This window comes from Podarcis erhardii, assembly GCF_964252035.2.
Source record: "Podarcis erhardii genome assembly, chromosome: 11".
Classification (NCBI taxonomy): Eukaryota; Metazoa; Chordata; class Lepidosauria; order Squamata; family Lacertidae; genus Podarcis; species Podarcis erhardii.
In genome coordinates this window covers 56246600-56270750 of record NC_138501.1, presented here as the reverse complement: position 1 = coordinate 56270750, position 24151 = coordinate 56246600, and the positions used below count along the sequence as shown (strand labels likewise).

The 24151-nt window shown below is 54.6% G+C and overlaps 1 protein-coding gene across 3 annotated transcripts in view; it reads right to left on the bottom strand.

Moving 5' to 3' along the window:
- The window catches only part of TLN1 (talin 1), a 54808-nt gene extending 32886 nt beyond the window's left edge, over positions 1 to 21922 (bottom strand). For 2 of the 3 annotated variants that reach the window (XM_081881326.1, XM_081881328.1), the window contains exons 1-4: positions 21827 to 21914; positions 747 to 910; positions 368 to 465; positions 64 to 193 (exon numbers count right to left, since the gene is read on the bottom strand). In XM_081881326.1, the coding sequence (XP_081737452.1) occupies positions 64 to 193; positions 368 to 465; positions 747 to 876 (358 nt within the window). In that variant the 5' untranslated portion in view covers positions 877 to 910; positions 21827 to 21914. Of the gene's footprint in view, positions 1 to 63; positions 194 to 367; positions 466 to 746; positions 914 to 21826 lie in introns of all 3 variants that reach the window. The other variant, XM_081881327.1, reaches the window with a different exon arrangement.
- Between the last annotated feature and the right edge of the window lie 2229 nt (positions 21923 to 24151).

Here is a 24151-nt window from a genome sequence, read left to right as displayed (position 1 = left end):
TTGGGGGGGGGGAGCTCTTGTCCTTCCCTCCCTCCCTAGATCAAGACCCCCCCCCCCGCTCACCGATTCTGGCGCAAATGGTCATGAGTATGTCTGTGACCGTCTTGGAGTCGTCCACCATGACCGTCTTGACCGTCCCGTCCAGCATCCGGATCTTCAGGGGTCTCTGCTTCTTCTTGTACTCCAAGGTGTCCTGGAATGGGGGGGGGGGCATCAGAGAGGGTCGGAGGAGAGAAATGGGGGGGGCAACCCAGAGTGGGGGGGCAGGGGAGGGGAAAGAGGGGGCCATGCAAAGGAGGAGACGCCCGCCTGGCAAGGGAGGGGGCGGCCAGGGGACAACCCAGGCGGGGAAGGGGGGGGGACGCACCCCATTGCGGAGCATGTAGTAGTCCAGGGCCTTCCCAGCTTCCAGCCAGATGCCTTTCTTGGGATCTTCGTCCGACAGGAAGAGGCCAAAGTCGGTGGCTGGAAAAGAGCAGGAAAGACTCTCCCAGGACAGGCCAAAGGGCAGGCCCAGTGGCTGCAGGCGGAGGTCCAGGCACGGCTTTGGGGAGGCCCAGCCCCCCTGCACTTGGGCCTGAGGACCCGCCTCTGCAGATGTCCCCCAACACTCCCCGCCTTTCTTCATCAGAAGGGCAGGCCCCCCTCTCTTGCCTGATGTGAATAGATGCAGCTGAGAATACATTCAACGCCCCCCCCCAATATCAGCTGCTCCACCCTGCCCAACCCCCCTGCCCCCGACTTACGCTGGCCCATCTGCGCCTCCGGAACTCGCTCCCGGATCATGCGGCAGGCGTCGTACACCATGGTGGACGGCTCAAACTGCATCGTCTTCACCACGTTGCCAATGCTGATCTTGAGGGATAAGGCAACCATGGTGGCGGCTGGGGGGTCCCCACTCCTGCTTCACCTGCGGGGCAAAGAGGGGCCACAGCCGCTGGTGAGCAAGACCCCCGGAGAGGCCACAAGTCCCTTCAGCCAGGAAGCACTCACTGAAGCAAAGGTTAGTCAACTGACAGGGGTCCCTTCCAGCTCGACCATTCAATCGTTCCAAGGCTCCAAGCCCACTTGGGTGGGGACCCACTCTTCCCCCCCATAAGAGCCAGGCTGGGACATCGGGGGGGGTGCAAGGTAGAATCCCACTTGTCTTTTCACAGCTGAGCCTGAGGTTCAGTGATGCTGCAGGCAGCAGCGGAGGAAGCCTCTTGGGCACCTGCAGTGGCATGCCCAGGGGCAGGGCGAACCGCCCACAGTGCCCATAGGGATGGAACAGGGTGCTCGGCATCCCATGCCGTCCCTATGGGCGCTGCACGCCCTGTGCCGTGTCATCCCGTGGTCAGATTTTCACAATTGGCGAGTGGCGCTGGCACCCCCGGCCACTCGGCGGGCAGCGCTTGTACCCCCGGCTGCCGCACCTGGGAATGCAAGCACTGCCCGCCAGGGGTGCCAGGCAGCGCTGCCCGCTGACCATGGAAATCTGATTGCCAATCGCATAAAACCCGCTGGGGATGTGAGCGCTGCCCGCCGGGGGTGCCAGGCTGATCAGCAGGAGTATTTGCGTGATCAGTGGGCGGATTTTCATGACAACGACCGCACCAATCACAAAAATCTGGCCACCGGGGGTGCAAGCACCGCCATGCAGGTCCGCCGGGGGGGTTGTGTCCCCCCCAGGCATGACACCCGGGGTGGACCTCATCCACTTGCAATGCCCCTGGCTGCAGGTTGGTCAGGCCACCAGGCCAAGGTGAGTGAAAAACCTCCAGTGCAGGATGGGAGGGGGGAGAAGATGGCAGAAAGTCAGAGCATCATCCCCCTCCCTTCCAATGAATCTCCCTCTATTTTTATTTGCAGGGACCCCCTCAGGTGCTGAGCAATGCTGGGTTTCCCTTGATTATAAAGGCGGTTTGGCGAAAGTGGAAGACGGAGTTGGACCCCACACAAGCTCCCCGGGTCCCCAACACAAGTCACCCTGAACGGAAGGAAGGGTAGCAGTTCCAGGAAACAGGGCACTTCTAGCTCCAGCCAAGACCCTCCTCAATTCTGTGCAGTGTTAGAAACTCAAGATATATCTGGCAGGGCCAGATTTGAAACTTTATTATGAATCAGCAGCTTTCTGCTGGTTGAAGGATTGGCTGCTTCTTAAAAACACAGACATTTTAGATTTGGAAGGTTTTAACAACTCTTTTGGGTGGCATGCATATTTGTGGTATGACAAAGTGAAGATTCATAAAGGCTTTAAAAGTCATATTGTCAGGAAAGCATTGCACAATGTGTGGATTAGATATAAAGACCTACTGGAGAACAAAACTCCAAGGTGGCTTTCATCAATGGAGGCAAAAGCTGTGAAAAGACTTAATATGGAGTCCACATGGCTGAAATATTGGGAAATTTTAGAACAGGAGGGTAGTAACTTTAAATTGAAGAGTTTTGAGAAACTAAAGGACAAAGTTAGAGATTGGCTTCACTATTATCAAATAATGGAGGTTTACAAGATGGATAAGAAAATTGGTTTCCAGGTGGAGAAATCTAAATTGGAAACAGAATTGTTAGAATCCAATACTAAGAACTTATCAAAAATGTATAACTTGCTGCTGAAATGGAATACGCAGGATGAAACTGTTAAATCAGCTATGATCAAGTGGGCACAAGATATTGGTCACAATATTATGTTCACTGACTGGGAAAGGTTGTGGACCACCGGCATGAAATTCACGGCGTGTAATGCCTTGAGAGAAAATATTATGAAAATGATATATAGGTGGTACATGACCCCAGTCAAGCTTGCAAAAATTAACCACTTGTCAGATAACAAATGTTGGAAATGCAAAGAGAATGAAGGTTCATTCTTTCACCTCTGGTGGACATGCCCAAGGATTAAGGCTTTCTGGGAAATGATATATAACGAAATGAAGAAGATGTTTAAATACACTTTCCTGAAGAAACCAGAGGCCTTCCTCCTGGGCATGGTTAGTCATGTGGTGTTAAAGAAGGATAGAACTTTGTTTTTATATGCTACAACAGCAGCAAGGATTCTCATTGCAAAGTATTGGAAGACATCAGACTTACCAACCCTGGAAGAATGGCAGATGAAGATGACAGATTATATGGGACTTGCAGAGATGACGGGCAGAATCCGAGACCAGGAGAAAGAGACAGTGGAAGAAGATTGGAAGAAATTTAAGGACTATCTTAATGAATACTATAAGATTAAGGAATGTTAGATTGACGTGGATTTAAAAATATGGTGGTTTTCAGAGATATTAGAGTATGAAAAGGAATGGAATTTGTTAAAAAAAATTGGGAAATAAGGGAATGGAGTTGCTGACGGGATAATGAAATTAGAATACAAAACGGTGAGGTATGAGGAAGTCGGGGAAATTAGGTTGAGAAAATAATTTTTGGAATTATACTTGTTGTTTTTTGTTTGTGTTTGTCTTTATTGTAATTGTTTTGTATTGGTATGTTTTACTGGAAAATTCAATAAATATTATTTAAAAAAAAACAAAACTCAAGATATATAAGCTAGGCGCCAAATGGCTTAAACCAGGGTTACAGTAGCCAAAATGAAAGGTTTAGTTGCCATTTTTATGCCAGATGGCTTAAAAGTCGACTTTTTGGTTCCTGAAATTCATTCTGGTTGTGCAGATAGAACACAATGGATAGAATTCTATGGGATATGCAGAGCCAGGATAGCTCAGGGGGTTACAGTGTGGTCCTGATAACACCAAAGTTGCAGGTTTGATTGCTGCATGGGGCAGCTGCACACTCCTGCATGGATGATCTGGAGGGTCCCTTTTTTGCAACTGGAGGGGGATTCAGGGGGTCTGCAGGGGAGCACGGGAATAAAAGAACGTCTTCGTTTTTGCTGCTGCTGCTGCTGCGCTGCAGGCAAATCAGCTGCTATCCTCTCTCGCTCTCCAGGCTTCAGCGAAAGCCTGCATTCGCCCCATAGAACGCACACACGTTTCCTTCATTTTTGGAGGGGGAAAAGTGCATCCTATAGGGCGAAAAATACGATAGTCCAGACCTGAAGATCCCCAAGCAGGCACCTCCAGATGGTGGAGATGTCAGGCGCCATCCTGGCACCCGGGCATCTTCCTTTGGTCGCAAGCGGCTGACAGCCAGATGCAAAAAGCGTCTGGTGGATTTTGATCGTTGGCCAGTGCCCACCTAGTCCAGGAACTTGAGGTCCTACTCCTGGTCCCCCCCCTCCAGTTCAGACCCCTTAAAGTGTACATGCTGCAACAATATGCATTTTTACAAACTACCAATTCATTTTTAAAAAGGACAATACACAATCAAGTCATTAAAACACCATATAATTATAAAATAATAAAATGGAGAACAAATGACCAACACCAAATCAAACTGATTCTGCAGAAAAAGCTTGGCGAGACAGAAATGTTGTTATCGGGGGCAAATTGCCCAACTGCGGGTGTCTGGCTGGCTACAGGAGTGGCGGCGATCCAGAGGGCAGGTGCAAAGCCCCCCATGTTGGCTGTGGGGGAGCCAGGGGGCCTCTGCAGGCGAGGGAGCAAGTGGCCCCTGCGGCTGGGAGGCAGCGGCCCCAGGACTGAGCAGGAAGGAACAGAGAGTGGCTCTGGAGTGACAGCCCTGCTGTCCAAGAGGAAGGGGGCCTGCCAGGAGCCCCGGCTGATAAGACCCTGCGGCAAAAAGGAGCCAGAGATACGGAAAAGTGGCTGGCAAGGATGACGGAGAAACCGCAGGAGGGAAGTGTGTGGCTCCAGGCTTCACTGGAAGAAGAGCCTGCAAGATCAGGCCAAAGGGGGCACTGAGTCCAGTTCCTGTTCTCATGGCGGCCAGCCAGGTACCTTTGGGGGGGACCTGCAAGCAGGACTCGGGCACCAGAGCCCTCTCCCTGCCACCCTTTCCGGCAACTGGCTGTCAGAAGCATTACTGCCTCCGCCACGGAGGCTGAGAGGAGCCAGAGGAGCGAGGAGCCATGGACAACTCTCTGCCCAGGGAATGGAGGAGGCAGCCAGCCAACAAGGTTCTTGGCAAACTCCCCCCGACACTTCTTCCAGGGACCCCCGAGGCTGGGTCCCCTCTTTTCAACGGCTCATCTGAACAGGAGGTCCTCTTCCACCCGACGGGCAGGGACCAGGGACCCTCCTTGCTGGCTGCCTTCCAGGGCCCTCAAGGGCACCAAACCTTGGCCCCGTGAGCCAAGGGGCACCTGAAGGCACGGTGAGAAACGCCAAGATTGATGCTCAAATGACGCCTTCATCCTCAGTTACGGTCACCACAGCTGTCTAGTTGCCTTTTCCCCCAGAGAGATTTATTATTATAGGTTTACAACACACAAAAACATCAAATAAAAGGATGCAGAATAAAATAGTGACCAGGCATCTCCATGCTGCTGCCTGCCAGTCGGATGGTGGAGATGTCAGTTGCCCAACCCAGTGTCAGGACACCTTCGCTCAGTCACAACTGGGCCCACTGCCTGAACTGCCCGCTGCACCTTAGACCAGGGGTCACCCACATGGCAACTACATAGATGCCGGTGCCCCAAGACCTTCCCTGGTGACTACAATGTGCCCCCCCCTTTGCAGAAATTGAGCAGGAAAGAAGCATGCTGTATTCCTAGCCAACAGAACAGGGTGTGTGGGATGTGCCTTCTGTTGTGGTGTTTGTGTGTGTGATGCCCACCTGTGGCTTGCAGGTGGGGGACAGGAAGGTGGACGAGCCTTGCCTTAGACTCAGCTGTCTAGACAAAGGTCTCCTGGTCAGGAATCCACCCAAGCTCCCTCCTGGGCTGGGTTAAGCCAACCCTTCTGCCCACCTGATCTCCACCAGCCCAGCTGAGCACCTGAAGAACCGCAGGATGTGGGCAGCTGCAGCCTGGCAAGGGAAGCCAACTGTTTGGGGGGTTGGCTGGCTCCCACCAGGACAGGGACCCTCTGGGTTTGGGGAAGGGGCTGCTGAGACCACCACCACCACCTGGGCAATAAAGGAACAGAGAAAGAGGTCTCCCAGCTCCCTTGCAGCTCCAAGGGACCAGATCCCCCCAGCCTGCCCAGCTCAGCTCCTCTGTGGTGTCCCAGTGCCTAGACCCCTGGAGCTTCATCCTGCCCTCTCCTAGGAAGCTGCTCCAAGCACCAGAGGGGCCCCTGCCAGGCCAGGAGGGAGGGAGGCACTCTCTCCCTCATGCACTGGTCTCCCGCCCTGGCCAAAGCTGTGTACGGAGTGGACTCCCAGCTCCCAGAGGCCTTTGGGGGCCTGCTTTGGGTTCACCTACTTGCCCCCTGGCACCATGCCTCACTGGGCTGTGAACCGGCTCGTGAGCACCCAATTCTGAGCAGCACAAGCCCCACCCCCACCCCGGCCAGGCCCAAAGTGTCTCACTTGGCTGTGCAGGTCTTGGCCAGCTGTGCTCCACCACTGGAAAGAAGCAGCTTCCGAGCCAAACGGGCCTCCCAGGGCCCTCAAGCACCGGCCCTCCTGCTGCCCCCCGGGCTCCGCTCTGAGCAGTCTCTGCAGCCAGGATTGCCTCTGCCTGCCTGGGCACACAGCTCCTGCTGCTGCTGCTGCTGCTGCTTTGGGCTCCTCACCCCCTCCGCCTCCTTCCTCCTATCTCCTCCAGCCCATTTCCTGACCCGAGACCAGCAACCAGCCCGGCTCTCCCCTGGCCTGAGCCTCTTCCGCCCTGGGCCAGTTCCTCCCTGCCCCCTGCATGGCTCTCATCCTCTGCCAGGAACTGAGCTCAGGGGCAGGAAAAGGTCCTGCCAGTGACCCCAGAGGCTCAGAGTCCAGCCTGCCATGGCCCTGGGACAAGGCCAGGAGCACAGAGGGAGTCTCCAGGAAGGGAAGGGTCCTTCAAAACTGGGTGCCATGTTTGTCCCATGTGGTTGGGAGACCCACAGAGGGGGCCCAGGCAAGGGATGCAATGTGACTCCCAATGTGACTCCAGCTCCTCACACATGCCAGCTCTGGGTCAAAGAAAATGCAGGGCTCCTCTTCTTCATTCTCATCAAGGAGACGGACTCAGAAAGAGTTTGCCAGAGGCTCCTTTTGCGGCTTCCGCTTTCCGTCTGCTGCTGTGCTGACTGTGGGGTTTGGGGACCAAGAACTTGTTAGCCATTCTGGGAGGCTGGTTGCCCCCTGACGGCGAGTCACCAGGCTAGCTCCAGCCTCACCCACAGTGTTGCAGGCGCAGGGAGTGGGCGGTGGGTGGGATTTTGCAAGAAGGGAGAGCAAAGGGAAACAATTCTGAAGCGGCAGCGGAAGCACGAGAAAGGCAGCAGGAGCATTGCAGGGCCCCCAGCCAGGCAGGGGCTGCTCCTGGGGGCTGGGGGCCAGCACCCGCTCCGCACTGGCCCCAGGGTGGAGGGGAGGCAGAGCGCCAGCAGCAGAAGCAGCAGCAGAAGCTGTACGTGGCCCAGGAGGAGGAGGAGGCGGCGGCGGATGAGGAGCCCTCCCCTCCGCTCCACAGAAACATTCCAGGCCTGCATTCTTGAGCAACTCAGCAATGCAGCGCCTGCAGAGGCCCAGGCTCCCCATTGGCTGACAGAGCCCCCCCCCCCCTGCAGGCCAAGGAATGTCAGAAGCACCCTGGCAGAGGGCGGCACGTGTGGCACAAAGGCACCAACATCCCACCCACGCGTGCCACCAACCCTCCTTCCACCAAGGAAACGGGGAGAAGCAGCACCATTCCAGGCACTCTGCGCAGACCTCCTGCCACCCCCTGACTTTCTCCCCACGCTCGCCCTGGCTCTGTGGCCAACGGGGAGTCTGGGCCGGCAACCGGATCAGCCGCTGCCCTTTTGCCCAGGAAGTCTGCCAGCCGGGCTGCCCAAGCCCAGAGAGAGGCAGTGTGTGTATCCCGCAGCCAGCGCAGGGTGCCTCTTCCAGACGCTTCCAATTAGGGCATTACTCAGCACATGCCGCCTCCGGAGGGTGGGATCCGTGTCAAGAGCCAGCAGAAAAACCAGCCTTTCACAAGAGGAAGGAGTTCACATGTGGGCAGCATCATGGAGCTGAAAGGGTCCCGGGAGTCCACCCCACCCCACCCAATTTGGTCCCCCGCTGCATGAAGACCCTCTGGCCAGGCAGGTCAGCCAGATTGTGTGGAAGAAGGAGGAGGGAGGGAAGCCCACAAGGAAAGAGGCAGCCGAAATTCAGGCGCCTGCATATCCATCATCCCTGTCCAAGGCCCATCCAGGCCAGCCCTGTCCAGCTTCCCACAGCAGCCTCTCCTGGGGAGCTCAGGATCCAACCCTGGCTATTTGGCTGCCAACACCTGCTCGTGGCAGGTAGAGTGTCTCCCCCCCCCCCCCGCTGGTCACAGAGGCTCTGTTTGCAACTAGCACTTCCAACTGGCACCAGTTTAAGCTGTGCATCTGCCCAGCGGTTCTCCCAGGCTCCTTCTACTAATCCCCGCCTGGCGACTGGTCTCTTGCCAAAGCTCTTCCTTCGCGGCCACCAGAGCTTCTTGCATCTACAAGATAAGTCGTCTTCTGACACACAAGGCAGAGAGGAGAGGCCTGGGGCTGCCGTGTCAAAGGTCGTGCGGATCCCGGGAGGCAGAGGGGAGTTGGTGCCTCCCCATTCATGCCCACGGGTGTCAGTGCCCATGCTCAGACCACCCAGAATCTCAAGACAGAAAGGTCCAGGCGAGAGGCAGCCCAAGGGGGTGCCAGGCAGCAGCTAAATGTAAGTGGGGGGGTGCCAGGCAGATGCTCTCCCAACTGCCCTTCTCAGCTGTGAGCTACCAGAGGCCCCTTGAAAAGATGCCCCAGAGGGAACGCTGTGAGGAGCTGGGCTGCTCAAAAGACCAGCCTGCTCAATGCTAGGATTGCTGCTCCCAGTCCCAAGGCACCAAGGACAGCCCTCCTGCTCTCAGGGCCCCAGCAGAGATGGAAGATGTGCACACACCCCCCCCCCTGAATGCCTTGAAGCTTCGCCTGCAGATGCTGCAAGGTGAAGCAGAGAGGATCTTGCGAGAGACAGCGGGGGGGGGGGCTGGCGGCCAGGCAAGTCCCCCAAACAGGAAAAAACACGTCCTTGCTGACAGGCAGCTGCAGAGGGGAGCCAGCTCCACGCTGTCTAAGGTGTCACCCAAGAATGCAGGCCTGAGTCAAGGCTTTGGCTTCTCATCCTGCAAGGCAGCAGCCGGACGGATCCAAGACCAGCCAAAAGGACTCCTCAGGAGGAAAAGTCAGCCAGCAAAGCAGAGCTCTGGAGCCCATCCCAGGAGAGGCGTCCAGAATCTGCAACCAGAAGGTGCAAGTGGGGATGAGGCAAAGGCACAGAGGGGGGAAGAGCCCCCCACGGCTGCTGGTCCTGGGGGGGGCGATTCCTGCCACCTCCAACAGCCCAGCAACAAAGGTCTGGCCCCTAGGAGCCAGAGCAGGATCGGGCCTTTGGGCTCTGCTTGTGGGCGGAGGCTCCTGGCAGGTCAGGTTGGGCGGTGGGTGCTGGCCAGAGGTCCAATTCTGCTGCAGGGCTCTTCCTCATACGGAGGGGCCAGCGGAGAGCAGGATGGGAGCAGGGGGGGCCTGAGCAGGTCCGAGGAGCCACAAGGGGGGCCGGATGAGAATGGGAGCCTCCACAGGCCCCACACCAGATGGGTGAACCCCTGAAAGGAGTGGGGGGGGAGACTCTGTACACTGAAAGAGAAGGAGCAGTTCCCAGAGAAAGAAACCTCATCACTCTGGGGGAAGCCACAGAGAAGCAGCGCAGGATTGCAGGGGGCTGGACTAGATGCCCCCCCAGGTCCCTCCTGACTCTACAACACTATCATTCTGCGAAGGAGTCCCTGAAGGGGAGATCCTGCACCTCTGTAGCACCCTAAGTTCAAGTGGGTTGGCCCCTTCGCAAGCTGGCCTCCATGTGCCCCCACAGCACCCCAGCCCCTCGGAAGCGCAAGTCGGGGAAGGCCTTGACCCCAGGGCAGAAGACAAGGGCCCCCCATCCTTCTCAACCAGCCCCCATCCTTTTGCCAGTGTTGCGAAGCCCCCCTTCCAAGCTCTGCAGGGCTCAGGATCGCTGAGAAAGCCAAGCGTTTGAGGTTCTGCTTAGGAGCAGGGCTCAAAATTAGCAGGGAGCCAGGTGCATTTTGCGCCTAAAGAGTCTCCATTTGCGAGCATCTCAAAAAGTCTGGGTGCCATTTTTTGCGCCTGGCTGACACTCAAGGATTACTGAAATGTACATGATTTGAAGCCTCAATTGATATTTTAAGGACAGACAATATGTTAAGAATAAGCGTTTTGAAAACTGAAGTACTGTACCAATATTTCTGCGGTAAACACCAAATTAAACGTATATTAACAATTTCTGATAAAAATGTGTCACTTATGTGAATTGTGTATTAATTCATGCTATGTTGAAAGTATTATATGTGTTGGTAATGTGTATCAGTTTTTTATTGACTGTTTTCTTTTTGGAATTAATAAAGCATATTAAATATATATATTCATGCTTATTAAAATAATAAATAAAAAGTGTTGCCCCCCCCCAGTGACGACTAGACACTATGTTTTGGCACCCACAACCCAGGTCCCAGAAGCCATTTGGCTCCTAGCTTTTCTATCCCAGTTTCTAACGCTGCTTGGGAGGACCCCCCCCCCTGGAGGAGTGGGAGGGTCTTCTCTGCCCCACACCCAAGTCTCAGCGCCAGTGTTAGAAACTGAGATATAACATCTAGGAGCCAGGTGGCACCTTCAGTCTAGATGAGAGTTTCCAGAACGATAGGTCTAGGCAGATTTTGCATAGCAAATGGTTTGTGTGCCTTGTGTTTTTGGTGCTGCGCTGCCCTGCAGATCAGCTGACTGGTGGGGCATCGCAGCCATGCCAGCCTGCCAGCCAGATGGAGATGTCAGGTGCCAAACCTGGAGACCAGACATTGCCACTTTCTCACAAAAGGCCAGTTGTCTGTCGTGAAACGCGCCTGGTGCCCAGCTAATTTCAAACGCTGCTCAGAGCCTGCCCTCCCCATAGCAAGGGGGCTGCCAGCACACTTGCCAATTGCCAGGAGGGGAACTTGATGCTCTGTCAATCTCATCACCTCCTGCCTGTGCTCCGGCCTTTTCATCTTAAACTGTTTCTGGCACATCATAATCATTTTTAGCATCCTCTGTAAACTGCCCCAATAAGTGTTTTGTTTTGTTTTTTAATAGAAGAGCATTTTACAAGCAACTGGGATTGAAAGTGGCCACCAGCTTGGCTAGTCTTGAAAAGGGATCAGACACATGCCTGGAGCAGAATGCGACCCACAGCTAGGGACCACAAGAGCTCTGCTGTGTCTCCAGATGCTGGGATTGCAGGTTCTCCACTGGGGCATCTGGGCGGCCGGTGAGAACAGGATGATGGGCTAGCTGAGCCTTGGCCTGATCCAGCGGGGGGGGGGGGGGCAGAGGCAGGAGGGGCTGCTGTCCTGTCTCTTCCAATGGCTTTTGGGGGGGGGGCTGGTTTGGGTTGCTGTTTCCTCCCTGGTGTCAATTCCCTGGTGGGGCAAACCATCCCTTTGAAGCTGTTTTCCAAGAGGGTCAAGCAGAAGCTTTGTAAGGGAAAATGATGTGAAGGGAAAGAGCAACCCCCTCCCCAGGGGGGTCTTCTAAAAAGAATTTAGAGGCCACTGCTCTCCAGGGACTTTTCAGTTTGGTTCTCACCCTGCAAGGTCAGAGTGTCTGGAGTGGGAGAACCATCTGAGACCCCAAGTCAGCTCCCCACAGCTGGCAGGGGGGCAGTGAAGGTCCACAGCAGAGGTAAGCCTGGACTGAAGACCACCTTCTTCCCGTCCCTCTTAAGGCTCCCAGTTTGTGCCAAGAGCGCTCTGGGCCCAGCTGGGTGCATTTGCAGAGTCGGCCCTGAGCTGCCAGGCCTGAAGAGGAAGAGGAGGGAGGGGCTTGCAAGCCTCCCCCTCACAGCTGCGGGGGGGGGGGGGAGAAACCTCTGCAAGGCCTGCTGTCTCTGCACAGGAAGTTGTGCAAAGCAGCGTGGTTAGCACTCAGCTCAGCAAGCGGCTCTGCAGGCCTCTGGGAAGGTGGGGGAGGCAGCCACACAGCCAGGCCCCCTCCCTGCTTTGGCCAACTGTATGGATGGGCCTTGTGCAATCTCTCTGGCCTCACCAGCTCACCAGCAAGAGCCAAGTTCCTGCCAGAACTGCATGCACACACGTTCACACGTGCTCACAATCTCTCACACGCGCACGCCGGGATTTCTCTTGCAAAACACTCAGCATCCGGCCTGACGGGAGCCTTTGGGGACCGGCAATTCTGCACACAGCCCACCAGCCCGCAGAGAGGGCGCAGGGCAAGGCGGCTCGGCCGGCATCCTCCCCACCCCCAGCCCAGCCCCCCTTGAGGTCTCTGTTTCCGCTCCCCACCCCCACTTGGGCCAGAAAGAGCAGGAAGAGGAACTTCAGGCTGGGAGGGAACAGCTCAGCTCCCCACCCCCCCACCCCACTTCCAATGCTGCTCTCAGCCAAGTCACAGGCTTCTCCAACAAAGAGACCCCAAAATACTTTTCAAAACCCCTAGTCATCTTTCCTCCAGCTCTAGTCAAGCTGCAGCCCCAAAAGGAAAACTCAGTGGAAAAAGAGTCGGCAAACTTACTGTACTGGGAGGTGGAAATCAGTGGCAGAAGCTCAGATATATAATCTCATTGCCAAATGGCAGCTTAAACCTAGGCTGCTGTCGGTACAATGGAATGTATAGGTTCTGTGTCCCCCCCCCCCATGGGATATTGTTGTTGTTTAGCCGTTTAGTCGTGTCTGACTCTTCGTGACCCCATGGACCAGAGATGATATTATTATTATTATTATTATTATTATTATTATTATTATTATTATTATTATTATTACTACTACTACTACTACTACCACCACCATTTCTATACCACTTTATATTTTAAAGAACAAATCTCAAAGCCATTTACAGCACATTAAAACATCAGATAAAACATTTCAGAATAAAACTAATTCAAGCTTCAAGGAGATCCTTCTCTAAGGGGCGTTTTGTTTTCCTTAGTCACCAGCCTGGCATCCAGAGATCTCCCTGTGGTCACAATGGGACCCGCGCCAGACAAAAAATGCACCTGGCGCCTGGCTAATTTTGAACGCTGGTGGAAATAGCTGGTGAAAGCCTTCCCTACTTGGGTGCCCAGCAAAATGTCAACCCCGGGGCCCTCCTCCACCTCCGTCACATCACTCAGCACATGATCACACAAGGGACTGCGCCCAACCATCGGGCACAAGGAAATGCTGGACTCCTCCCAGGCCTGACTCAAGACTTCTCAAAAAGCAGAATGCAACCCTGAGAACATACCAGGCCACTGGGCCTCAGTGGAAGAGGCATCTGCTCCCCAAGATCCACACGCTGCACCAACAGGGGTGCCAACTTGAATAGAATATTGGGGGGCCCAGGGAAGCCCCACCCCACATAATTGCATGCACGCACACCATTTGAATGACGCAAGACCAGAGGGGTCATTGGCCTGGTCCAAGAGCCTGGGAGAGGCAGATTTGGAAGAAGAAGAAGAAGAGTTTGGATTTGATATCCCGCCTTTCACTCCCTTTAAGGAGTCTCAAAGCGGCTAACATTCTCCTTTCCCTTCCTCCCCCACAACCAACACTCTGTGAGGTGAGTGGGGCTGAGAGACTTCAAAGAAGTGTGACTGGCCCAAGGTCACCCAGCAGCTGCAGGTGGAGGAGCGGAGACTCGAACCCAGTTCTACAGATTACGAGACTACCGCTCCTAACCACTACAACCGGGCCCCACTCCTGCCCTCTTAGGAGCAAGTTGCTCCCTGGGAGCTCTCCTTGGTGCTTCACCGGCCCCTGCTTGGGACCCGAGCAGCACACCGCCATGCTCTTGCAACTCACACACAAACTGGAGGGTTGGAAGGACTCCTGAGGATCACCTAGCCTAACCCTGGCAACACAGGAACCACAGCGAATGCCTATCAATGAAAGACCACAACTGAGTTGAGAAGGCAAGTAGGAGCACAAAGAGAGCCAAGATCCATCATTCTGGGTTGGGACGAGCCATGCCCTGGCACAGGCGACTCAAGGGAACTCAAACATGAGTGAATGGGCACCCAAGGCAGCCACCGCCTTCTCTTCCACCCCCATCGCTGCCATCAGTGGATCCTGAGTAGCCCAGCAACCAATCACAACCAAGCATCAGCTGTCTGTAAGTCCCAGCATTGTCTTGAGCCCATGTCAGAGAATCCTCCATGGCAATGAAGGCAGCAGAGAAATCCCTGTCTCCATTTACCTGAGAGATGGGCTGGCCAGGGGGGCCTTTCTGCATGGGCAGGTGGTATCACACACCCCTCCGGCCCTTGCTTGCCGTGCTGGCTGGGGTTGATGGGAGGGAGAGGGAGGTGAGCAGCACTTGCAGGGCATAACTCTGGCCACACCCACACCCACACCGGGGAGGAATTTATTGGTTCTGAGAGCCAGGATCTCCAGGGGGCTCCTGCGGCCAGTTTGCACCATGCTCTGCTGGCAAAGTAGCTTGAATTTAAGCCCCAGATTCGGAGGAATGGGATCAGCAGTGATCCTCTTTAGAGGAAGAGATTTCAGCTCATGCAGCCTGCGGGTGCGGTCAGTCGCTCCGAGGTTTCAGACCAGCCTCGAGTCCTGTCTGACCTGGTTGGTGAAAACCACAAGGCCGATCAGCCTGGGGCGGCAGAAGCTGCCAGGACCTATTTAAAAATTAAATGGTACCATTTCTTGCAAAGGAAGCAGGCATGAGACGTCTGCCCAAGCGATCCTGACTGGACTTGCTGCCCTCCTGGGTAATTATTATTAGCCGGTCTTGGCCTTCAGCACTGCCATTTCCTAGCAAATTATCTGAGCAGGTTGTGGCAACTCAACTCTCGGCTTTCTAGAGGATTTGGGATCCAACTTACCCAAAGTCAGACCTGGCTTTGGAAAGGAGTTTTGGATGCCTTTGCTCAGAACCGGACGGTTGGTTCTTCTGGATCTCTCTGTGGCCTTTGACGCCACTGACTCTAGACTGTTCAGGATGGGGACGGGAGGCAGAGCCTTGCGGAGGGTGCCAGCCTGCCTGATGGATGCTTGACCCGCTGTCCGCTGCCCTACAGGACTCCTCAGGGTTCCAATCCATCCTTTCTCCCCTCTGTAGAACACCAGGGAGACATTCTCCAGGGATGCCAGTCAGGGTTCAAAATTAGCCAGGTGCCTTTTGCGACTGGGGATTGTCAGAATGCGAGCACTTCGAGAAGTCTTGGGACTGGGAGTCAAGAATAAAATTGCTGCAGCAGCTGCTGAGAGCATGGGAGGAGAAAGACCCCCCCCCCAACTCCAGAGCAGGGTGGATTGATTTAAATCAAATTGGTTTAAATCACGATTTAAATCACTAGTCAGTAAGACTTGATTTAAATCTTTTTTTTTTTACAGAAAAACTCATTCTTGCTGGTATAATCTTAATATTTACAACCAGATGAAGGTTTCATTTTTGGAATAATAACATTTCAGAGTAGTTTGTACAGTTATATCAAAAATTGCTGATTTGGTTATACTATTAGAAACACAAAGACAGGTAATTATGAAATTTTTGCTTATATTTGGGCAACTTTTCTGCTGTAAGAAAAATAATCATTTCCTTAATAACAATTTAAACAATTTATTTAACTAAAACAATAACAATATAGCATATATATCCATGTTTGTTAACTGATGTGGTTAAACAATTAAAAAAAAACTTAGAGTTTTAGCACAAATGAAATACTTAAAACAAATCCTTATTTCTCGATAAATAGCCTTTTGACTATAATGTAACTTAAATGGAAAATTATCTTTAGAAAGATTTTTCCTCCAAAAGCATTTTATTTTAAAAATCTGATTTAATAATAATAATAATAATAATAATAATAATTTATTATTTGTACCCCGCCCATCTGGCTGGGCTTCCCCAGCCACTCTGGGCGGCTTCCATAAAAACCAGAAATACACTAAAATATCACAGATTAAAAACTTCCCTGAACAGGGCTGCCTTAAGATGTCTTCTGAATGTCAGGTAGTTATTTATCGCTTTGACATCTGATGGGAGGGCATTCCACAAGGCGGGTGCCACTACCGAGAAGGCCCTCTGCCTGGTTCCCTGTAGCTTTGCTTCTCGTAATGAGGGAACCGCCAGAAGGCCCTCGGCGCTGGACCTCAGCGTCCGGGCAGAACGATGGGGGTGGAGACGCTCCTTCAGGTATACTGGGCCGAGGCCGTTTAGGGCTTTAAAGGTCAACACCAGCACTTTGAATTGTGCTCGGAAACGTACTGGGAGCCAATGTAGGTCTTTCAAGACCGGTGTTATGTGGTCTCGGCGGCTGCCCCCAGTCACCAGTCTAGCTGCCGCATTCTGGATTAGTTGTAGTTTCCGAGTCACCTTCAAAGGTAGCCCCACGTAGAGCGCATTGCAGTAGTCCAAGCGGGAGATAACTAGAGCATGCACCACTCTGGCGAGACAGTCCGCGGGCAGGTAGGGTCTCAGCCTGCGTACCAGGTGGAGCTGGTAGACAGCTGCCCTGGATACAGAATTGACCTGCGCCTCCATGGACAGCTGTGAGTCCAAAATGACTCCCAGGCTGCGCACCTGGTCCTTCAGGGGCACAGTTACCCCATTCAGGACCAGGGAGTCCTCCACACTTTTTAAATAAAAAAAAAATCCAATTTACATTTTAAAAATCCAATTTAAATTTTTTTAAAAATTATTTATTTATTTATTTGAAAAAATCATTGATTTTTTTTATCCACCCTGCTCCAGAGTAGGAAGGATGACTGCTGCATGTGCAGGGAAGTGCTGTTTCCCCAGCCGCCCTGCGAGTCCCCAGGCTGGAGCTGAGGGCGCCCAAGGAGAAAAGCCTCCCCACGCAACTCCAGAGGAGGATCCCGACTGTACAGCCAAGCGCCGCTTCCCCCACCAAAGAGCGAGTCACCCTTGCAAAAAGGACAACAGGGTGACTCACTTTCTGCTTCTGCGCCCATAACCTGGGTTCCAGGAGCCATTTGGCCACCAGCTTTTCTACCCCCGTTTCTAACACTGATGCCATCAGTACGCAAATGACTCTCAGCCCTCTCCTTCCTCCTTTTCCTTGGATGCCAGGGAAGCAGAAAGAGCTTTCCAAGGTGTCAGTTCTGTCTGGATGGGGCGGCCCTCTCCTTGAAAGCTCCCACGGCAGCTTGGCCTGGGAGGAGGCTGCTTCCCTGTGCTAAGGGATTCCAACAATCAAACATGCCCATGAATGCTAATTACTATGATGACATTTTATATAAAATACCTGTAGAGCGGCAGTTCTCAAAGCAGTGTTCGAAATTAGCCAGGCGCCCGGCACATTTTGCACCTGGCTTTCGACTTCTTGCCACCAAGTGAAGATGCCCGGGTGCCAGGAGGGCGCCTGACGTCTCCACCACCTGGAGGTGTATGCCTGGGGATCCTTGGATCGCGACTGTTTTCACACACTAACACCCCATCCAATAGAATGCCATCAGTTATATTTTATCTGCACAATTGGAACGGGAATTGGGAATTAGGGGTTTACTAACGACTCTCAGCACCCTTATAGATAATAATGTTCCAAAAGAGTTGGTTAACTTATTTATGTATACAGCGACAACCACGCAATATGGCCGAAGGTGGAAAGGAGGAGAGGCGCCAAGAAAGGAAGGTTGGCTTTTGGAAATGATGCAGTATGCAGAACTGGCCAGATTAACAGCAAAGATCAGAGACCAAAATGATGAAAAAATTCCTGAGGTCTGGAAACTTTTTACTGAGCATTTAAAGAACTGCTATAGCAAAATGAAAAAGCAAGCAGGACTTGAAATATGAGCAACAGCATGAATTATTAAGACAAATAGGTTAAATTGGGTGTATTAAATAAGGGAAAAAGTGGTTTTTTTTAAAGAAAAATTAATAAATAAGATTTAAAAAATACTACAGTTCCCGGGTTCCATTGGGGACAGGACTGTTTAATGTGGTATAATACAGCTTTAGACAGAGCCTCAGAGCAGACCTACCAAAATGAAGAGTTTCTTCATTTCAGTGGGTCTACTCTGAATACAGTCCGTGGTTTTTAATTTAAAACCACTGGCGGAGATGATGCAGGGGCCTGGCCTGTTGAACCACAGGCCCTCTTCACTAAACAGGGCTGTGGGGGCTTCAAGGAGCTGCCCACCTAACTTCCCAAAGAGGGAGAGAAGGAAAGACAGAGGCATGGGGGGCGGGATGGGGGGGATACAGCTTGGCACCTGCTGGAAGAAGCCACTGGATCTGCCCCCCCCCCCAACACCTCATCCGCCCGCCTGGCAGGCACGAGAAGAGGAGGCTCAGTCTGGAGAAGCCGGAAAATATTGCTGGGAGATTCCTGACTCTCAGAAACAGGATCTCCAAAACTCTTTCCCCTGAAGACTCACTTCTGCCGGCTTGTCTGCTCAGACAGTCCGTTTCTGCAAAAGGCATCTGAGGGAACTTCTGCAGCCCTTTAAGTCAGGGCAAAGAGCAGACGGGGAAGAGGCTTGGGCAAATGCTCAGAAAGACCAGGGCTGCCTAAACACGGTCACTACACTTGGGAGCAAACTCCCAGGAATTAACTGGGCACTACAACCGCACTGCACAATCCTCAGAGCTGGAGCAGACTCTCTCCAAGTCTACTCAAGCGCCACAACCTGAAGATGAACCGTGAAAAATGTGTGTCAAATCTTTTAAAAGGGAAGGAAGTGAAGCCAAGCCGGGAAGCCTCTTCTGCGGTGTCCCAAGACTCACTGTAATAAAACGTCATCTCACAAGTATTTTTTTCATTTCTCAAAATAATCATAGTCTGCCGTTTCTGAGCGTGGGAAAAGGGAACCAGGGGAGCAGGGATAGGTAGCCAGGAAGTCAAAGGAGGGGGTTCCCAGAGGGCAAGCAGCCAAGCAAGAGCCCCCTCACCCACCTGCCACAAAGCCCACCTGCTTCTGAGTTTGGCAGGAGCACAGGAAGGGGGCAGAGTGGGCAGGAAAATTGCCAAACACTTGGGAAATCTCTTGACAAACTGCTGGCCTCCCCCCCCCCTTTAAAAACCCCTGTAGCAGGTTCCACAGATGAGACCTGCAGCCAGTCTCTCTTGTCCAGCCTCATGGCAGCCCGTCCAGGCAAGGAGCAGATTCCAGCAGGGAGAGGGAAGCTCTGCTGCCTGAAAACATTCACCCTCCGTGCCGCCCCCCCCCCCCCGCAATCCGAGGCGTAAACAATGACTGCTACCAAATATGGAATTTGTAGCCGGCCAGCCACAGAGGCAAGAGCCCCACAGCCTTCCAGCCTCCTCCAGGCAGCCGATGAGGCAGCAGAGGACCACGGAAAGACTCAGTGCAAAACCTGCCCTGAAGAGGTGGCACGGGGTGCAAAAGAAGGTCCACCATTCTCAAGGGGGCTTCATAGGCACAAATCAATTTTCTATGGAGGAAGTTGCACTCATATCAATACTGGCATTTGCACATACAACACCCTCAGGCAAATCAAAGAACCAGGCCCAGGCACTTCTCATGCTCCCCCCCCCAGGCCCACAACAATCTCTGCTCTCTGAAGGACCCCCCCCCCGGCCACAAGTCTTCCCCCTGCCCCCCGCCCCAGAAACACAAAATGTCCTGGGTCCTCATCCTTCACAGGCTGGATGCATTCCTGGGCTTGTGAGGGGCGCAGCCCAGGGGCCATGATTCTGCCCTACACACCGGCCACCGTGGGTCCCTTTCCAGCTGCCCCTTTAGACCTCGCCATCACCTGCCACCCACTGCCCACCTGCCACTGAAAGCGCAGGTGGCGCCAGGCCAGCCTACTCCGAAGCAGAAGCCCAGAAAGTCCTCACCACACAAGGGCCGAGCCCAGCCAAGGAGCAAGGGCCCCAGGGCCCAGGGGCCCCCTCTGCTGCTGTGCCCACCCAGGCCCAACCTGCCTCAGGGTCTCCATGGGGCAAGCTCAGGGGCGAGAGAGACAGAGGACCCTATTCTCTGCAGCCAGGCTGCCCTTTAAGTGGAGCAAGGAAGGGGGGCGGCGTCTGCCTGCCTCTTACACCCCACGGGGCCTCCGCCTCTGGGTACAATTGCCACCTTGTTCTGGGATCAGGGCACCAGCCAGCCTGCGCAGGACACATGTCACAAACAGCTCAGGGGATCAGCAGCCTCCGCCCGCTCTGGCGGGAGCAAGGAGGGCGCAGAGCCCAGGTGGGGAGGGGGACAACTCTGGCTTTCCCGGAAGCCAGGCTGCGGAGTGGATCAGGTGAGCAGCTGTGAGGGTCTCCGCAAAGGGAGGCCACTGCAGCTTCTGAGCTCCCAAAGACAAAAACGGAGACATGACAACCGCACTACAAATGAGGAAATGATTAATTTAGCAACTAGCATCAGGCAGAGAGCAGGCCGGAAAAACAGAGGGGCATCAACACAGAGCAAGAAACAAACAGCTACAACTTTACTCCATTAAGAAAGGAGCAAACGGGAGCCAACTTTTAATCTGTTTCCTTGCAGCAAAGAAAGATGGCAAACTGCTGGTGGCTGTTCTTCCGTTGCCAGTTGGGAGGGAGCTTTTGGGGGCTGGGGGAGCTCGTCGTGGCTCAGTGCGAGGGGCTACTAAGAGTGAGTGGAAAGGGCTCCAGCAGCTGAGTGCGGATCTCTGAACGTGCAAGGAACAAATAGGGGCAGAAAGTCCGGCCTGAAGGCTAGAGAAACAGAAGGACCTCCACGTCTGTCCGGAATGCCAGGAAGGCGCCCCACGCCCAGGAAAAGGAGGGCAGCTCTGCCCTGGAAGCGCCGGCCAAGGGTCGCCAAAGTGGGACCCGCACCGTCCAGGGCCTGGCGCGCAGCCCCGCGAGTCGGGAGCGACCAGCCTTGCAGAAGCAGCGCCGTCGGAGGAAAGGCGGGAGCAGGACTGGCCGCGGCACTTTGCCAAGCCACGCGCTCCGCCTCCGCGCTCCCGTTTCGCGCGCAGCCCGCCGAAGGCAAAAGCCCGACAGGCAGCGGGGCCTCGACGGCTGCGAAGGGCCGGCAGGGGAGGGAGGCGGCGCCCGCCGGAGACTCTGCAGAGCGGCAGCCTGCCGCTCGCCGGGGCGGAACCCGGCCGGGCCTGATTCACTTCCTGCCCAAGGGGCGCCCTCGAGGGCCGCGCCCAAGCCCAGGCGCCCCGCGGCAGCAAGCGGCGCCCGCCCGCCCGCCCGCTTCCCTGGCCAGGGAGCCCCGACGAGGTGGTCGCCCCCGCCGGGATGGGAGGTTTGCGCACATCTGGAAGTCACGTGCAAGCAGCCGGGACCGGCCCGAGCAGGAGGAAGCCGAGACCCTCCGGGAGGCGGTCTTCGCCCGCCCCGTCCCGCCGGGAGCCTCGCCCCGCGCCCACGCGCCGCCCCGTCCGCCCCCCTCCCGCGGCGGGGCCGGGGCCCTCCGCCAAGGAACGGCCCGTGCCCCGCGGGGCAGAGACCCTTCCTCCCCGCCTGGGCCCGGCCCCGAGGCTATGGGAAAGCCGTCGGGGCAGGAAGCCAGGAGGGTGGGACCTGCCCTGCCCCGGCCGTGCTGCGCCCAGAGGCGGCCGGGATGCGCCTGGCACGCGAGCGGGTGGCGGCCGGGGCGGCGGCGGCGGCGGGCCTGGGGCACCCGCGGGCCGAGGGAGGAGTCGCGCGGAGCGGGAAGGGACCCGACGGCGGAGCCCCCCCCCCCGTCGCCGCCGCCGCTCGACTTCTTCTTCTTTTTCCCTCCCCGCCCGCCCGCCCCGCTCCCGAAGGCACCCGGGGGGGGTCTGCTCCTCCTCGGCCCCCCAACTCCTGTCCGGATCGAGGGAAGGAGAGTCGCCTCCCGCCCCCCGGAATGAGGCGGGGGGCGCCTTCCTACCTGGGGGGACGCGGCGGCGGCGGCGGCGGCGGCTCCTGCGGGGCGCGACTGGCTTCTGGGGGGAGGAGCGCCGAGGGGCGGGAGCGCGACCTCCCCTCCTCCTCCTCCTCCTCCTCCTCCGGGTCCCCCGGACCCGCCCCCCGGCCGAGGGAAAGCGGCGCCCGCCCCGTCTGCCCGCGGCACAGGCGCAGAGCCGAGAGGAAGCCGCCGCGGCCATGTTGGGGGCGGGCGCCGGGCTGGCGCGACGGGGAGAAGCAGCGGGGCTGCCCCGCCGCAGTGCGCTGAGCAGAGGCTGAGCAGGCTCTCGCCCGGCGCGCCGGGAGCCGGAAGAGAAGCGGACTCGGAGGCTCGCTCCCTATCCAGACACGCGTCGGGCTGCGTCTTTGGAGCCGGAGCAGCGCCGCCCACAGCGCGTGGGAAGGCTCGGCTTCGGGAGGGACGGAAAGGCGTGGGCGACGGAGGCAGGGGAGAAGCCCCTCTCAGCTGAGGACAGTGCGAAATTCCGCAGACAAACGCCATCGCAGGTCCTTCTGGACAGAGGGGCTTAGAAGCCTAACACCAGTGTACTGGAAGAAGCAAGGAGCACCGGTGTCGAAGCAATTGTTCTTCGACATCAACTTCCTGGGACTGGACATGTTGTGCCTGATTCTCGTCTTCCAAAGCAGCTACTCTAATCCCAACTCAAGAATGGAAAGCGAAATACAGTGGTACCTCGGGTTACATACGCTTCAGGTTACAGACTCTGCTAATCCAGAAATAGTACCTTGGGTTAAGAACTTTGCTTCAGGATGAGAAAGAGAAATCATGCTCTAGCAGCGGGAGGCCCCATTAGCTAAAGTGGTGCTTCAGGTTAAGAACAGTTTCAGGTTAAGAACGGACCTCTGGAATGACTTAAGTACTTAACCTGAGGTACCACTGTACTGGTGGGCAACAAAAGGTTTAAAGATGCTCTCAAGGCCAATCTTTAAACATGTAGTATAAACACTGACAGTTGGGAAACACTGGCCTATGAGCGCACCAACTGAGATGTCATGGACTTTGAAGACACTCGAACTCAGGACTCAAGGGAGAAAGGTGCTAAGAGGAAGGCATGCTTGTCAAACCCTCACCGTGATCAACTCCTGCCTGGAAACCTCTGTCCCCACTGTGGAAGGACGTGTGGATCCAGAATTAGCCTCCACGGTCACTTACGGACTCGCAGCCAGGACCATGTTCATGGAAGACAATCTTATTCAGTTAGGAGGGATCACCAAAGAAAGGAAGAAGCAGCTTACAAGCCTCAAGACCTGAAGGGCCGCCTCTCCCCCTGGGAAGGGACCCAGGCTCTGCCGTCCTCCTCCTCCTTTGAGAGGATCAGAGAAGGCAACACCAGAACAGGCCTTTTCCGCAGTGGCTCTCGGTTTGGGGGAATGCTCTCCCCAAGGAGGTTCAGCTGGTGCCTTCATGATCCATATGTAGGAGGCAGGCCTTTGAGCGATGAACATGAAATGTGTGGGGGAAAGCCTTCTGTCTGGTCAATGACCCAGTTAAAAAGCTGGACTGTTCTTCCTGCAACTAACCAATTTCTGATCCCCAAGAGAATCTCTCTTCCTATTCCTTGGCTGCTAAATTTACCCAGGAGTCTCGGGTGAGGGATTTTGTCAAAAGCTTTTTGAAAGTCCAAGGACCCAATGTCAACTGGATCACCTCTACATGGATGCTTGTTAAAGAACTTCTTGTTGTGGGTCTGGATGCTTTTAGCAACATTCTCCTCAAAATATTTTTCTTAAAGCACCCTTTACTGTCTGCTTGCCCTTTTTTGGCCAGAGTTTTGTGTTCTTTTTCAGCTCTATTCATTTGAACAACAGTTCCAATTTTTTAAGGGAAGCTTTATTGCCTCTAATAGTTTCTTTGACTGGTCTTTGTGGTATTGTTCCCTGATGGGTGGCACACACTCCTCTTGAGTTTCTTAATACTGTGGTTTAAAAAAAAACCCACTCCCAAGCATTTTGGAGTGATTTGACCCTCTTGACTTCATCTTTCAACTTCCTTTTCACCAGCCTCCTCATTCTGGGGAATTTTCCTTTTTGAAATCAAATGTGACTGCGTTGGATTTTCTAGGCAATTGGCCATTTACATGTAGATTTAATTTAACAGTGGTATCATCACTTCTTCTGCAGCAAATATTCCCGCTTCTGCAGACATTTTTTGCACCTATATTGGCTGGTTTCAGAGGCAATGGAATAGGCTGATATTCCTTACCCTAATGCAACACAATTAGACTTGTTCACACTGGAACAAAAGGCATCTCTCTATTTTTGTAACATCTTTTGGAGACAGGCCAGA